This window comes from Martes martes (genome assembly GCF_963455335.1).
Source record: "Martes martes genome assembly, chromosome: 12".
In the NCBI taxonomy this organism is placed as follows: Eukaryota; Metazoa; Chordata; class Mammalia; order Carnivora; family Mustelidae; genus Martes; species Martes martes.
Window position 1 is genome coordinate 43260384 of NC_137900.1, and position 16435 is coordinate 43276818.

Sequence of the window (16435 nt, forward strand, 5' to 3'; positions counted from 1 at the left end):
GTCAGACACATCTTGCAACCACTTATTAGTGTGTGATTCTGGTCAGTTACCCAGTCTCTCGAGGTCTCAGTTTTCATTAGCTTTAAAATGAGAATTATACTCAGATGAAAATTAAAATTCATTAATATGTATAGAGCACCTGTACACAGTGGGCGCTTAATAAGTGTCATTTCCCTTCCCTTCCTCTGCGCTTTCTTCAATCTATCCGGAGGCAAATGCTCCAACTTCTGGCTTGCAGGTAACGTGAAAACTTCAGCTAGCCCAGAGTTTCAACCTCTTTCCCTGCAAGGTGTTTCATAAAAGTCAATCAAACGTCGCAGGGTGCGCCTGTTAGGAATTCCTTCACGGTTTGATGTCTTTTTGTCCCTTCCCTTTCAGAGCCAGGAATGAATAAGGGTAGCCAGAGGGAGGAGAAGAATCAGTCCTTGGAATGGGGCAGCAGCTGGAAAAGCGACCCAGGGAGATGATGAACTTCAGCATGGGTCAACTTTTCTTTTTGAAGTTTACTTTTTCCCCCGGTGGCCACGTGAAAGAGGTCAATGCAGGAGACGTGAGAAGAAACTGCCTTGGTCAGAAGTTGTCTGCATCTGTGGTCTGCAGAGGCGTTGTTGAAAAGCGTGAGTCCTGCGTAGCTGGGCTTGGGAGCTCTGAGGATGGTCTTGAGATGGGAGCGGGGCTAGAGGACTGGTACGGCGGGGACTGAGTCACGCCAAGGCCCGAGCCACCCAGATGAGTGCTCACTTGGAGGTGGCGAGCTCAGGGTTCACGCTCGGCTCTGCCTTTCTTTCATTTCGTGACTTCTGGCCAATTACTTAAATGCTTTAAGCCCGAATTCCTTATCACCCTCAGAGGATTGCATTTTGCAGATTAAATTAGACAACATATGTGAAAGTACCTAGCACAGTGCCTGAAATTTAGGCACTCGGCCAAATCTAAGTCTTTATGCAAATTTCCATGCATCTCAGTGTTCTAGAATAATTTCTATTTACGATAAAACGTCTCCCAAATGTATTCCATGAAAAATTTGTTCCATGAGCTAGTCTGGGGCGGGGTGGTGGGGGTTCTAATGTCAAATCGAGTTGAGATACGCTGCATACCATATCCCTGTTGTAGATTCCCACTCCCTACAAGCATCTCCGTGACTCTGGGAAGAGATGCGGTTAAATAGCATGGAAGCTAGCTAGCTAGCAACAACCTGATTATTTTTTTTAAGATTTATTTATTTAGGGGCGCCTGGGTGGCTCAGTGGGTTAAAGCCTCTGCCTTCGGCTCAGGTCATGATCTCAGGGTCCTGGGATCGAGCCCCGCATGGGGCTCTCTGCTCAGCAGGGAGCCTGCTTCCCTTCCTCTCTCTCTGCCTGCCTCTCTGCCTACTTGTGATTTCTGTCTGTCAAATAAATAAATAAAATCTTAAAAAAAAGATTTATTTATTTATTTGAGAGAGAGAAAGAGAGACAGAGAGCTCGTGTGCACACAGAGGGAAATTGAAAGGAGGAATCTCTACTGAGCAGGGAGCCTGATGCAGGGCTGGATCCTAGGACCCTGGGATCGTGACCTGAGCTGAAGGGAGATGCTTAAGGACTTAGCCACCCAGGCACCTGCAACAACTTGACTAAATCTATATTTTCCTAACACCTTGCCTAATGGAGTATCTATTTACCCTTCAGAACTGATATTCTGTAGAAATGCTGCCATAGCAAAAACTTACTAGCAATCAAAATTCTGAACATGGGTCCCTCTTGGTTTTTAAAAGAGCTTCCTTCTGCCCCAGATTGTACCCAACGGTCCCTTTAGCTTTATTACAGGAAGTTTCCACCCCTCCAAATAAATGGACTATTAATCTATTAATCCTGTCGAACCCAACCAAGAACATAAAATTACACAAGATTTAGCTTGTTGATTAATAAGCCTATTGACTCTTTACTTCGTGAATCATCCCAGAATTGATTTCTAATTAGAGATGGGCCCCCAGACGTCTCCGGGATACTTCTTCAAACAGTCAGTCTTGTACTCATGTGAATGAGCACCAGCAATCACTGCGGCAAGCCACGTTCGTCAAGGACTTACACTGCAAGATGCTCTCACATGTTTTATCTCCTCTGTTTCTCTAAGCAAATCGTGGTACCACCCTCATCCGACCGAAGAGTTAACTAAGGTTTACGCAATCACCTACGTCAATGGCAGACCCAAAGCGCGAGCCCTGTTCCTTGACTCTAAGCCCAGTGGCTTTTCCTTTGTTATCTATACCATAATTCTATACCAGTGTGTCGGACATGGAGCGCACATTAATATTAATAGCTGAAATATACTTTTAAAAAAACCCTAAAACATAAGTCCTTGAAGAGTATGTATCCCTCCTTTCTGCAGCCTGTGTGGCCAATGACTGGAGAAAAAGCAGGGAGGTAAGTCTGCTGCTCCTTTCCTGGTAGGCCAGTCTAGCTGACTTGTTAAGAGTGGCCAAGAAGTTCTTCCGTGTGATAAGGAGAACCGTGGACTCGAGAGCCGCCCTTCCTGGACCTGAATCCCAGCTCCTTCACTAATTAGCTGCGTGAGCCAAGAAGAGTCACCTCCTATCTCCGTGTTTCAGTTTTCTCATGTATAAACTCTAGATTATGATGGTAGCTGATTGCTGGTTGGGTTGATTGAAGATCGACCCAATTGGATGATTAAAGAAGATCAGTGAAGCAGAGTAGAGGGTGCCTGGGTGGCTCCCTTGCTTAATCGTTTTCCTTCAGCTCAGGTCATGATCCCAGGGTCCTGGGATCAAGTCCTGCACCAGGCTCCCTGCTCAGTGGGGGGCCTGCTTCTGCCTCTCTCTTGCCCCTCCCCCTGCTTGTGCACTCGCTCTCTCTCTTGCTCACTCAAAAAAACAAGATCTTAAATAAAAGAAAAAGGAATAGAACACAATTGTCCTGTAAATACCTGTAACATATATTATACACGTAACTCGGTCCTTGTGGGCTGTTTTGGAAAGACAACTATTCACAACATTGTTTCTTACTCGAATAACGGGCTTCTTGTTCCAAAAAAATCTATTTACAAATGAGGTTAGGGACAGCTATACCGTTCACAAATCATGAAGATAAGTGCTGAGTAATTTCTATCTCCCCCTTCCACCCTAAAGAAAACAATGTATGTCAGAATCAAATCAAAATGGCTTCTGGGTTAACCCCTGGTAGGCATATTTTTCATCCTCTTGTTTTGCTCGTTCCAATCCTTTCCAGCTGATTTAGAAATCTCTTTAGCGACGTACGTGAAAATTGATATCACAGAAGCAGGAGTTTATTTAAAATTGCCTCAGTTAAGGTTATAAATTCCTCTGGGATTCTCCTGTGAATCTGAGAATTATTTAACAACACAAATTGTCTTCAAAAGCAATGTCCTTTGTAACCATGAGGAACGAAAAGGGTTTGCAGTTGAAGCAATATCAATCTAGCATCACTGCTGGAGAAAAAAATCCTGTTAGCCATGCTATGTTCACCACGTGAAGGAGCAGCGGTCAGCATTAGGTCACGGACAAGTCTGGTCAATAGTCCCATTCTTTAGTTGAATTATTAAAAAAACAAATATAATCAATTTATTAATGATTTTGGAGCGGGATTTTTTTTTTCATTTTCTTGAGAACTGGAGGACACCCATCTGAAGGTGCAATTAGGTAATATATTTTCAATAAAGATTTTAATGCCAAGGAATCATTTCTCTTGCATAAGATCAGTTTAATGGGTGGTGGTCCTCCATTTTAGTTTTATAACCTCATGATTATATTTTAATGTCAAAGCCCAGGTCTTCCCTATTCATGCCTATTTCCCCAGCATCTAGTACTGCAAACGTGGCATATAACAGCCACTCAATAAAAATCTGTGAAGGTTATGAATCTGGGCCAGGCGCTACTCTTTATCAGGGCAAGTGGAGGTGGGACTCTGGGAATGAATTTTGCAGAGGATACATTTTTCTAACAATGACTATAGAGACCTCTGCTGGCAATTGTTGGAACTACAATTCAGTCAGAAAAAGTAAAAATGGGGGGACCAGCGGTGAATTTGTTGTCTTCCTTCGTCCATATTCTGTCATAAAAGGCCCATAAAGAGGCTGTGCTTTCTTACAATGTGTAGATTGACGAGGTTACGGCAAACACTGAATTTAGGAGAAATGAGCAACTTTTCTATGAGGGCACTGGAAAGTGTGTCAAATTTCGAAAGAAAAACACAGCATAAGGAGAATTGGACTCTGATGAAACTTTCTGTGATTATCTGATAACTGGTAAATTATTCAAGCCCTGCATTCAAGAGAATTTAGAACAGGGGCCCAGTCCAAAACATTAGGATGGTCTGTTCATCTTGTTCATTGTGAGGATTTAATACCCTTGCACATTTCATACAATTTCTGTTACCCAGTATTTCCCTTTACGCTGCCTTCATCTTCTGTGATCAGTTTAACTTACAGAAGCAGTCACAAGTCATCATTTGGGAAGGTTTTTTGGTTTCTTTGGAGGCAAGAGATGTATTGCGGGCCTCTCCTGATTACCCCATTCTTCCTGCTGTAGGTATTTTCAAAGACGGGTTACTAACGCAGTCCTAGAGTGACCTCTTGCTGCATGATTTGTCCATGAGCCTAAAAGCTCAGTCGTGGGTGTGAGTGAACTATCAAGACAGAAACTGTTCTCTGTGCCAAAGTGCATGTATTTACATGAGTAATATGAATGATCCAACACTCTATACCTTAACTTTTTAATATTCCCATAGCATACAAGGCTACTGGCTTTCCCATTATCTCCCAGTAGAAAGAAAATTCTTTCTCCAAAATGAATTCGACGAGCTTCTAAAATGGCCTACCAATTTATCCTTGGATTTTGTTTTAAAATGAATATTTCACATTTATAATCAGGTATATTCTGGACATTACTATGTATAGGACCACTGAAGAAGTGAAATAATTTACATTTGAGGAGTGGCAGAATTCCCTGTGGGGTCCATGATTTGAAATTCCATGATATCTGAATGCACTTCCAAAGATGGGCTTATGATGTAAAGAATGGTCTTACTGTTTAAGTCCTTTTGGATAAATTTCTCATGGATAAATTCACCTATAAGAAAGAAATGAATGAATTTCACGGGAAATCAAGCAAAATATTAAATAAAAGCTGATAAATTATATGGCAATTTTATTTTAAGCAGAGCTTTAAAAACAGCCAAAGTAGATATTTTTAAAGAAATTAACATTATTGCAAGTATCTCAAAAGTCATATGCAATAAGCTTAAATTAGGCTTTAAAATTTACTTTGGCTCAGAAATATTGTGCCTTAAAGAAAATATAAAAATAGAGGGAGAGTAGGAAGATCCAGTAATAAAATCTAATTCTGTGCCATCCTTTTTAGTGACATATTTTGATCATTGTCTTCATAAAGCAGAAATAAAATGCAATCCAGAGAAACCACTATACCCCTCCCAATTTTTTTTGTTTGTTTAATGAACTGACATCATTTAGAATTCCTGCTAGAAAAAAAAAATTAGTCACAAATATGAAATTGGTCCTGACACTGTGTGTTCCTCTGACTATATTACAGTCTGGCTGTTAAAAAGAATTGTAAATAATAAACAGCTGCGTGATGCCTGGGTGGCTCAAGCAGTTAAGTGTCTGCCTTCAGCTCAGGTCATGATCCTGGGGTCCTGGGATCAAGTCCCACATCTGGCTCCTTGCTCAGCAGGGAGCCTGCTTCTCTCTGTGCCTGCTGCTCCCCATGCTTGTGCTCTCCGACAAATATATAAAATCTTAAAAAAAAAGACTACCAGGGGTGGCTGGGTGTCTCTGAGTTAAGCCTCTGCCTTCAGCTCAGGTCATGATCTCAGGGTCCTGGGATAGAACCCGGCATTGGGCTCTCTGCTCAGCAGGGAGTCTGCTTCCCCCCACTCTCTCTGTCTGCCCCTCTGCCTACTTGCAATTTCTCCCTCTGTCAAATAAATAAATAAAATCTTAAAAAAAATAATAAACAGCTGCGCATCAGTACTTGATTCTCCCACTCGAGATGAATTTGGGATTGCTCAGCCTCAAACTCTCTTTAGCACCAATATTGATTTATAAACTGCCTCTATCAGTAAGCCCTGGGGAGTGTTTACCAAATGGGCCTACACTTAATTAAATTACTCTCTAGCCTTGCCAGCTATGGGGTATTTTAAGATGAGCAATTACAAGGATTAAGGAAGGCAAGTACCTGTTGTTGTGTTCTCCAGATGTCCATGTTGGGGGCCTCGTAAAATCTTAAAGATGATCAGATCGTCATCGGTGTCAGGGTCTGATGCCTTCAACACATGGGAAGTGAGGTAAATCCCATAACATCCACTTTTCAGGAGCCCCACTTGAGAAGGGGAATGCAAGTGTGTGATGTAGGGGGCTGTTTTGTCCAGCTGGTCAACCTGGATAGTCAATAATGATGTACAGTCTTATACAAAGGTTTCTCATCTCCAAGCAACATAGGGTCTAAATGGTTAACAGTGATAATCTAGCCCAAATTTCGGATTCCTTATCTTCCTCACTTATTCATTTCTGTTACAGGCTGGCTCATTCATAGTATCCTCAGTAAATATCATAATGCCATATCATAATCATAACTTTCCATTGTAAACTTTGACCCAGCTTGTTAATTGTCCGTTGTCTAACTCTCCTATTGGGACACAAGCTCTCTGATGGCACACATCACATCTTCACCCCTACCCCTCCCTTTATTCCCTGTACCTGGCACAGAACCTGAACCATAAGAACAGCTCAGGGAGTATTTGTTGAATGAGTACATTAAAATGGACCCAAGAACTGTATTGAAAACTTAACGTTAGCTCCCGAGGAGGATTCTTCCATTTTCCCGGTATTTGGTGATAAGAAATAAGATTATGAACATTTACATAAGGATATGCATCACGAATGAATTGAATATTTGGGGGGCACAACTTTGCTCAAATGTCATAAATATTGAATAAAAAACAGAAACACTGGGCCACCTGGGTGGCTCAGTCAGTTAAGCGTCCAACTCTTGATCTCAGAGTTGTGAGATCGAGGTCTGGATTGGCTCCATGCCGAGCATGGAGCCTGCTTAAGATTCTTCCTCTCCCCTCTCTGTCCCTCCCTTCCCACGCAAGCACTCTCTCTCTCTCTCTTAAAAACAAAACAAACAAAAAATACCCAGAAATGCTTTGGTAAGAAAAATAATGAAAGGGGATTATTTACAGGCATTTGTGTATTTATTTCACTGAGGATGAGAACCACGTAACTAAGCGAGTAGGCTCAGTTTGCGAAGATACTGAGTGGATGGCAATCACTCATGAGCGCGAGAGGCACAAAGGCTCAGACCCCGCAAAGGGGCTCATTCGGGAGTGGTAGGAATCTCGGTCCATCTTGCAAATGACTGTCGGAAGTTAGGGAAGGAGGAGGTTTGAATGATAAGCACAGTTGGCCACTCATACTGGACAACTGGTACAGGACCATGGTCCCTATTCCTCTTACTCCCAACCATTCAGGTCTTGACTCCATTTATCCCCAAATGATACTGTTGCAAATCTTGGTTCACCCTAGCTAAGTAAAGAGTAAGTGCCATGATAAGACTCATACAGTCTGGTAGAGGATGATATAATAAACTATTATTCAGCTATTTTAAAAACCGAGGTAGGAGGAACTGAAAATAAATAATTTCCACAACTGAATGTGAACTGGTAAAAAAATGAAAATAAAAACAAAACAAAACAATAAGCTGTGGCAGAGGAGATGACTACAGTACCGTTTTTGTTCATCTGTATGTTCATACAGACATAGATAAAATTCTGGGAGCACTGACATAAACCTGTTCTGTTCAGTGGCATTGGGTGGGGGAAATATGAGGTTTCATTATGTATTTCCATATGGAATTTTCTAACAATCAAATATTTTTTTCCCTCTCAGGTTGGCAAGGTTCTTTTTTCACTCACAAGAATAATCATACATCGTGTTGGTAACTGTTTGGAAGAGCAGGCATTTTTATCTTTTGCTGGTAGGGGTGCAAATAAGTGAAAATTTTCTGGAGAGAAATTTGGCATATATATATATATGTACATATGTATATATACATATATATATGTGTGTGTATATATATATATATAACAAAAGTATATATACTCTGATCAAAACTTTCACTTTTTGAGTATGTCCTGCAGAAATAATTAGATGTGTACACAAACTGTGTGTGGAGATTTTATATATATATATGTGCATTTATATATATATATGTGCATATATATATATGCACATATATATATATAAAATCTCCACACATACGCACACATACACATCGATACATATATATGTTCACTAAATATAATTTATAATAGCAATTAACAAAACAAATCCATAAAACTACAAGTCCAACGGAGGATTTACAAACCATCTCTACCTGACACTGAGTCTTATTCAGCTTTTAAAAATTATGTTTTCAAAAAAGATCTAATGACATTAGGAAATTTTCATTAACACAATGAAGGGGAGAAACAGGCAATATGCTTGATAGTACATATCATATCCTCCTACTTTTTTAATTGCACAGAATAAAAGAATGAAAGGAAGCCACCCAAAGTAGTTATTTTTGTTTTGTTTTTTGCTTTTTCAAATTTTGTTTATTTGAGAGAGAGACAGGGAGAGAGAGCGTGAGCAGGGGGAGGGGCAGAGGGAGAGAGAGAAGCAGACTCTGCTGAGCAGGGAGCCTGACTCGGGGCTCCATCCCAGGTCCCTGGGGATCGTGACCTGAGCCAAAAGCACATGTTTAACCGACTGAGCCACCCAGGTGCCCCAAAAGTAGTTATCTTTGAGTGGTATGACTGAGAAGGATGTTTTTCTTGTCCCTTTCTGTAGCTTATGAATTGTTTACAATAAACAATTATTTTACAAAGAAAGCAACAACAATTTTCGAAAGTTACAGTCATTCTCCCCTCCTAAAAATTGTGCATGACAACCTCAGAGCTGCGCAGTTGGCTGGGAGGCGGGGAGTCACGTAGTTATCATGGCCTTTTGGGGGAGAAGCCGCTTTACTCATGATGGCCAGGAGGCCAGTAGGAGGGATGGTGGATGGCAGGTGAGAAAAATAAAAATACTCGGAGCCAGGAAAGAAAGCCTCAATGTTATAACCAGCTGAGTGCAGGAGTGGGTTTATGTTGTATTTTCCTTAAAAATAAAAGTGTTACAAAAGGAATAAATGTGGAGCCCCTGGATGGCTCAGTTGGTTGAGCAACTGAGCTCAGGTCATGATGCCGGAGTCCCAGGATCGAGCTCAGCATCCAGCTCCCTGCTCTGCTGGGAATCTGCTTCTCCCTCTGCCCCTTGCCCCTCTCTTGCTCTCTCTCTCATTCTCTTTCAAATAAATAAAATCTTTTTTTAAAAGATTTTATTTATTTATTTTTTAAAATCTTTTTTAAAAGATTTTATTTATGACAGAGAGAGACAGCGAGAGAGGCAACACAGCCCGAGAGCTGGAGAGGGAGAAGCAGGCTTCCCGCTGAGCAGGGAGCCTGACGAGGGGCTCAATTACAGGACGCTGGGATCATGACCTGAGCCGAAGGCAGACACTTAAACGACTAAGCCAAACTGGCGCCCCAAATAAAATCTTAAAAAAAAAAAAAAGAGAGAGAAAGGAATAAATGCCTGTTGTGATTTGTTTTAAAAATATTTTTAAAATATATATTATTATATATATTTAAATTTCTTTATATTTAAATTTTTATATAAATACATAAATGCTATATAAATGTATTTTATATTTAAGTTTTATTATATATTTAATATATTATATATTAAAATACTTAACATATGTAAAATATATTTTTAAAAATATTTAAAAAAATAAAAACTCTGGTTACATGGTCTCCTGTTGTGTCTTCGGTCACACTTGCCCCTAATCCCATTAAACTTCTTCAAAAACAGCTCTTCTGGCTTAGTAAGTCAGAAGCATTTCAAAATATCAGAGTCCAAGCCATTTTTTTTTTTAAGAAAAGAAGGCTACATCCTTTGAGAACTTGTGCTGGATTCACCGACAATGATCTCAGACACAGGTAAACCATAGAGGGCAGCGACACTGGTCCTTCCTCCCTTACCCCCAGCCCCATCCCCATTTAGAGGAGTACAGGACTCACTGAAGCAAGACTTCGGTGTCCTGGTCACACAGCCAGGATTTCCTACAACATGGATGTCCGGTTGGGCATGTTTCAGCGAAATGCAGCTGTGTTTTACACTTGTGAAGTCCGGTGGCTTTGTCTTTGATTCCACTCAGGATGGGACCAAAAGAGTAGTACCCCCACACTTGAGAGATTTATTTGGACCAACTCGTGACTCAGTGGTGGACATTATATTGTCTCACCAAAGAAGCTCTTGAAAGCAAGGTATTGAGGGGCATCCGTCACTTAATTCCTAAACTGCCTGACCTCTCTGCTCTGAAAGACCAGAAAATTCAGGGGAATTATGGAAGAAAGTTTGAGGCTGTCCCTGTCTACAATAATTTTATTTTATGGGGCACCTGGGTGGCTCAGTGAGTTAAGCCTCTGCCTTTGGCTCAGGTCATGGTCTCGGGGTCCTGGGATCGAGCCCCACATCGGGCTCTCTGCTCAGCGGGGAGCCTGCTTCCCCCACCTTCTCTGCCGGCCTCTCTGCCTACTTGTGATCTCTCTCTCTCTCTCTGTCAAATAAATAAATAAAATCTTTAAAAAAATAATTTTATTTTATGACAAAAAATACCTTGTGCTTTGGATTAAAAAGAACTTTCATAACATATATTCAACCTTCTCCAATCAGTAAATTCTGCAACTACCAAGAGATCATTCTCTTACAATAACTATGCTCTGTAAGATGAGTGTTGGTGTTGGAACAGGCCTGATTTAAGTTCTGATACTTCTTCTAAATTCTACTCCCTTTTCCTTCTCTACTCTGCAGGGTAGGAAGGAACTTTCCTGCCTGTACTTAGAATGTGTAACTCCTACAAATTTGCAGCATAGTAGACCAAGAAAAGTATTATTGGTTGGACAGTACAGTTACATTTCTCTACCAAGAGTGGGCAGTCAGGAGTCAGGAAAAAATATATTAATAGGTTGAAGAGTGGGATGAGGCAAATAACAATTAAGACATATAATTAAAAAAATTTTTTTACAACATACAAAGTACTTCTTTCATACTGATGACATCAGTACCTTGTCTCTTCTCCCAGTGCATCATAATCTTATGACATTTTTCTGGACCTTCCTAGAGCCAAAGACTCATCCTGCATCCACTCTATGCTACCATGACTCTCCACCTTTCTACTCAGATCCCACTTTAGACAGAGACTGTGATAGTTCACTTTATGTGTCAACTTTGCTGGCTAGAATGCTCATTGTTTAGTCAAACAGCAGGATAGATGTTGCTGTGAAGATATTTTTCAGTTGGGCTTAACATTTCAGTCAGTTGACTTTGAGTAATGTAGATTACCCTCCATAGTGTGGGTATCAGTCCAATCAGTTGAACACTGATTAAGAGCAAAGACTGAGGTCCCCTAGATAGGAAAAAATTTTGTCTCCCAACTGCCTGAGATCGAGACTTGCAACATCAATTCCTGCTGGAATTTCCACCCTGCTGGCCTGCCTTGCAGATTTTGGACATGTCAGAATCTACAATGGTGAGCCGATTCCTGAAAATAAATCTCTCTCTTTTTTTTTTCCTTTCTCATTCCATATATACATCCCATTTGTGCTGTCCCCCTGAAAACCGCTGACCAATACAGAGACTAAAGAGCAAGGGAAAATTATGATTATTTCACATAATCAGAAGGTACTGTAACATGTAGATTTATCTCTTCTACAGTTGGTAGAAGTGTGTAGAACAGGATAGACTACATCCAAGGAAAGTGGAGTCAAGGGTGACGGGTTTTGATTAAAAAAGGAAAAACACATTATGCCCTCCCCAAATCATCCTAATAGTCAACATAACTGTGGCAGAGCAGTGCCAGAGGAAGGGCACAGAACTGGGGATCAGAAAGACCATGGGTCTTTATATGGTTTTGATCACATTATTGAGCTTGTGAACTCCTGAACACCTATTAAATGCAGATAATAAAACTCCCCTCTTCCTGAGAAGGAAATGAGCTTTACGTGAAGTGGGTCTGATCCACAGCTAACGCTCCAACACTTGTAGCTGCTACAATTGTTTTACCATCATTATTTCATGTGTAATATTGATGCTGCCTTGTACGTTTTCACATATTCAATCAAAAACCATTAAAAAGCCACCAGATGATGTGAACCAATAGGTATCGTCATAATAGAACACTTAGATATTACAACAGTAGTTACAAGATATCGAATATCTACTATATTTCGGGCAATATACTAGTGCCTGCCATATCTAATTTGATTTTATTCTCACCACAATGCTGTAAGGCATGGTTTTCAAAGGAGGAAAGGTTGAATCAGAAGAGTTAAAGGACTCCCTTAAGGTCATACAGCTAATAAATGACAAACCTAGTCAATAAAGTCCAGCCTAGTCAAGTCTGAGTCCAAAGCCCATGTTTTCTGTTTTTTTCCGTCCTGTCATGGACTCTTGCAACTGTCTTGTCCATATGAATAAGCTTTGCATTCATATGTCCATATTAATATGCCTGGCATGCTGCAGACCCACCCCGCAGCACATATTTGAACAAGAGAAGGAAGGTTGGGGTGCCTGGGTGGCTCAGTTGGTTAAGCGACTGCCTTCGGCTCAGGTCATGATCTCAAAGTCCTCGGATTGAGTCCCGCATTGGGCTCTCTGCTCAGCGGGGAGTCTGCTTCTCTCTCTGCCTGCCACTCCTGCTTGTGCTCTCTCTCTCTGACAAATAAATAATAAAATCTTTAAAAAAAAAAAAAAAGGAAGAAGGAAGGAATGGAGGAAAGTTGTTTTCTCTACATCTGTGGCAATGATCAATGGGCTCATCATACTTGCCTGGATGGTGAATGAAACAGGTTCTTGGCCCACTCTTCCCTCCACCACAAAGCCTTGGTTCGTCCTATCTGTGGCCACAAAGGTAAAGCAGTCTGCCCGGGAGTCCCCTCCCAGGTGCCTGTAGGCCACATCCCTGCTGTCCACATCCCGCTGAGTGAAGTTATGTTGAAGCAGCACTGTCCCCCGCAGGTAAAGTTGGCCATGTTGCGGGAGCCGGGCCAACACGAAGGTGAGGTTCTCTGCTGGAGTGTCAGGGTCGGTCAGCTGGAGGAGGTCAGGGGAGAGCAGGCCCGTGGCCCCTTGAGCCAGTCTCAGCCCCCTGTTCCTGGTCACCACAGGTAAGGCTCTATCCACAGTCTCCAGTATGATCTCAAACACCTCGTGCTTGGTCTGCAGGCCGTTGCTGATGATGAATCTGGCAAAGAGAGGCAAGGGCAGCCTTCAGCATGGAATCTTGTGGAATCTACTGGAATGAAATGATAATAATACACACCTTTTACTAAAAGACATGTTGTGCTGGGGCTCCAATGAGAGCCCAAGGGCAGATCCTGCAGAAGGACATCGTTCTATCCTTTAAACCAGTCATGAGGTAACACACAAATTACCTACGACATTCTGCACCCGAAAGTGTTTTCTCAACAACGCAGCATACTCATGTGATAGAACAGCCTCATTCTGCCAGTGGTATTTCTCAGGTCATGATCCCGGGGTCCGGGGATCAAGCCCCGCATGGGACTCTCTGCTCAGCGGGGAGCCTGCTTCCTCCTCTATCTCTGCCTGCCTCTCTGCCTACTTGTGATCTCTGTCTGTCAAATAAATAAATAAAATCTTAAAAAAAAAAAAAGAAAGAAAGAAAGAAAAGAAAGGTACAGATGTAGTGGGAGATCATAAGGCAGGTAGGAGACAAAGCTGGGAATGGAACCAGGATTCCGGATCCCACACCTCCTGCTCTTAAAGGGTTTTTAATACAGGCCAGTTTAACAAACCACAAAGACAGACTTGTGGTACCTGAGCACCACCGCAGAATGCTAGAGAGAAAGCTCAAATGATTTCAACTCAAGGTACACAAAATCTCTCACACGCCCCTGGATTTATGATACCATAATGTGTTTTTTATTTCATTGATCACTAAATCAGAGGCCACCCACCACTGCCAAGGTCAACACGAAAACCAATTGAAATTATCTTTAGAACGTGTCCATGTGTATATTTGACTTGAAGGGCAACTGAGAGTATGGAAACTCCAAGAAGTTAGCCAATCCCTGCTCTCAGTGGAGTTGACGAATTCACCGTAGACCAAAGAGGTGTACTTCGAAATAATCCTGGAGTTCTATCTGTTAGTTTTCTCCATGTACTATGGTTGCTAGAAATACTCATGGAGAAGATACTCTTATATTCCACAGATGTAAAAAAAAAAAAAAAAAAAAAAGTTTTAGTAGAATATAACCTGGAATTACTTAAGAATTTTCTTTGGATGTTCTTTTTTTTTTTTTTTTTTTTTTTTTTAACTAGAGAAGGTATGAGGTTTATATTTATTTTGCTAATCTGACAAATTTGACTAACAAGTTCTTTATTCTTTGTAAAATGTGTCTTGTCCTTCAGGGTTAAAGGGTTGATTGCTTTGCTTTTGAACAGGAGACAACCTGAAACCAGGTTGTAGGAGCACAAACAGTCGACCAGCCTGCCTGAGGCAGAGGGCTCAGAGAAAAGAGCAGCTGGACAGACAGGAAAGGAACAGGAGTTTGGCCGAGCACAGATTTTACTTTGAAGGCTAAGCTAAAATTTTTGAGCTTTCTAATTATCTAGTTGATAAGACTGCCTACAAGGAAAATACAATGTGATGCAAAGAAAAACCAATCTATCCCTTTTTGCTAAGTGAACTAAGTGAAATTTTACAAATAAAGCAAATTTTCGACATTTCACACACCTTGACTTGTAAGGAATTTAACCTGTTTTTCCTTTTTTCTCTCCACAGCATTATTTTTACAGTCTGGATAAAGATTCTAGCTTTAGAATTGTACACTGAGCAAAATCACAGTTTCCTTAAAACAAAACAATCAGTTGTTCTTTTGTAAAACTAAACGTTTACTAAGTCTGTTCTAAGCAAATAGGACAAATTCACTGCTGGATCATGAGGGTTTACAAAATTAGTTATTTTTGAAAAAGCAAAAGGAAACACACCCAGAAAAATATCTGTGTGCTCTTCATCTTTGTACTTATTAGTCCCTTTGGCAGTTTCAAATGTCAAGTGGTATGTATTTTTAAGATGAAAATCATGATCTAAAAAAAAAAAAAAAGAAAAAAGAAAATAATGATTTCTTAGGGAGAGCTTTTCGTGGAATTATGCTTTTATTCCGTCATTTTCCTGTTACTTTTTCAGGTCTCCTTTGCTGGAGCCTATCATCTAACCCGAAGTAAAAAAAAAAAAAAAAGAAAAAAGAAAAAAGGAGACGAGGCATTCCCTCAGTGTCTCCAATTTCTCTTTCTTCCACTTCACCCCTCCAGAAACATGCTTCACGCCTCCCATTTCAAATAAAGTGGCTCTCTACTCCCCATCAGATCCCTATCTCACAAAGTGCTATTGTGGAAAGTTTTAAATCAGCTGTTTATAGTTTAGCACAAATTTAAGCCAAAGGACTGCATTTTTAGCATTAGTATTAATCAGAGAAATTAAAGAATGTGTACTCCATTAAAAGCATGTCAAATATGGGTAGAGAAGAAAGGGGAAAGGAGGGGCGAGATGGGGTTCAGGAGTAAGGAGCGTCGAGGGTGCTTGAGTGAGTCACGGGGGTGCATTCTGACTTTCCCCAATGGAGACTGAGTTCTGAAAACACCTCGAAGCTCAGCCTCAGGACGGCCGTAATTATCTACCAATGCATGACCTGCGTGAGGACACTGAAGCTGTCTTCGGATTCAGGCTGTCCGTCTCAGACTCCTCCCTGCCTGATGATGGGGATCTGACCACGTCGGAAATCGGCAGCCTGCCATCAGACAGATGGGACTGAGGGCAAGGGAAGCCAGGGACCATATAAGAGTAAGAAATATGTTTACTGAGGCCAGTGTTCCCAGCTGGGACACCGAGGCAGCTGTCTGTGCTGACCGAGAGCTAATAAGCCAGTGGCGAAAAGGATGAAATTTCTAAACGTGACCAGATCAAACACTTCCTTCTACTTTCATGAGTAACAATGCAAACTACTCATAGGCATATTATCAGAGGGAGACAGGGTGAACGGTCATGGTTGGCTTCCCAGTCAAAACAAGCCTAGCAGAACAAGGGTACCAAGGTCAGTGCTGTTCGCGTCCGCCAAGGTTGACCAGATGATCCTCCAAATGCTCTCCCCCACCGCCCCTGAAGAAACCTTCCAGATCTATTTTCAAGTTTGGAAACAACAGTGCCATTGCGACGATGGTGTCCATTCCAAGGTTAAGAAGCTGGTGGTATCAAGGGAGCAGCTTCTTCTGGGGCTCCATTTTTGTTTCATTTCCC

At 41.3% G+C, this 16435-nt stretch overlaps 1 protein-coding gene across 2 annotated transcripts in view; it reads right to left on the reverse strand.

The window, feature by feature from the left end:
- Positions 1–16435, reverse strand: part of FREM1 (FRAS1 related extracellular matrix 1) — a gene marked incomplete at its 5' end in the record, with an annotated part of 141777 nt that overhangs the window by 30620 nt on the left and 94722 nt on the right. For both annotated transcript variants that reach the window (XM_080819605.1, XM_080819604.1), the window contains 3 exons: positions 4939–5083; positions 6209–6410; positions 12949–13363. In XM_080819605.1, the coding sequence (XP_080675731.1) occupies positions 4939–5083; positions 6209–6410; positions 12949–13363 (762 nt within the window). The remainder of the gene's footprint in view (positions 1–4938; positions 5084–6208; positions 6411–12948; positions 13364–16435) is intronic.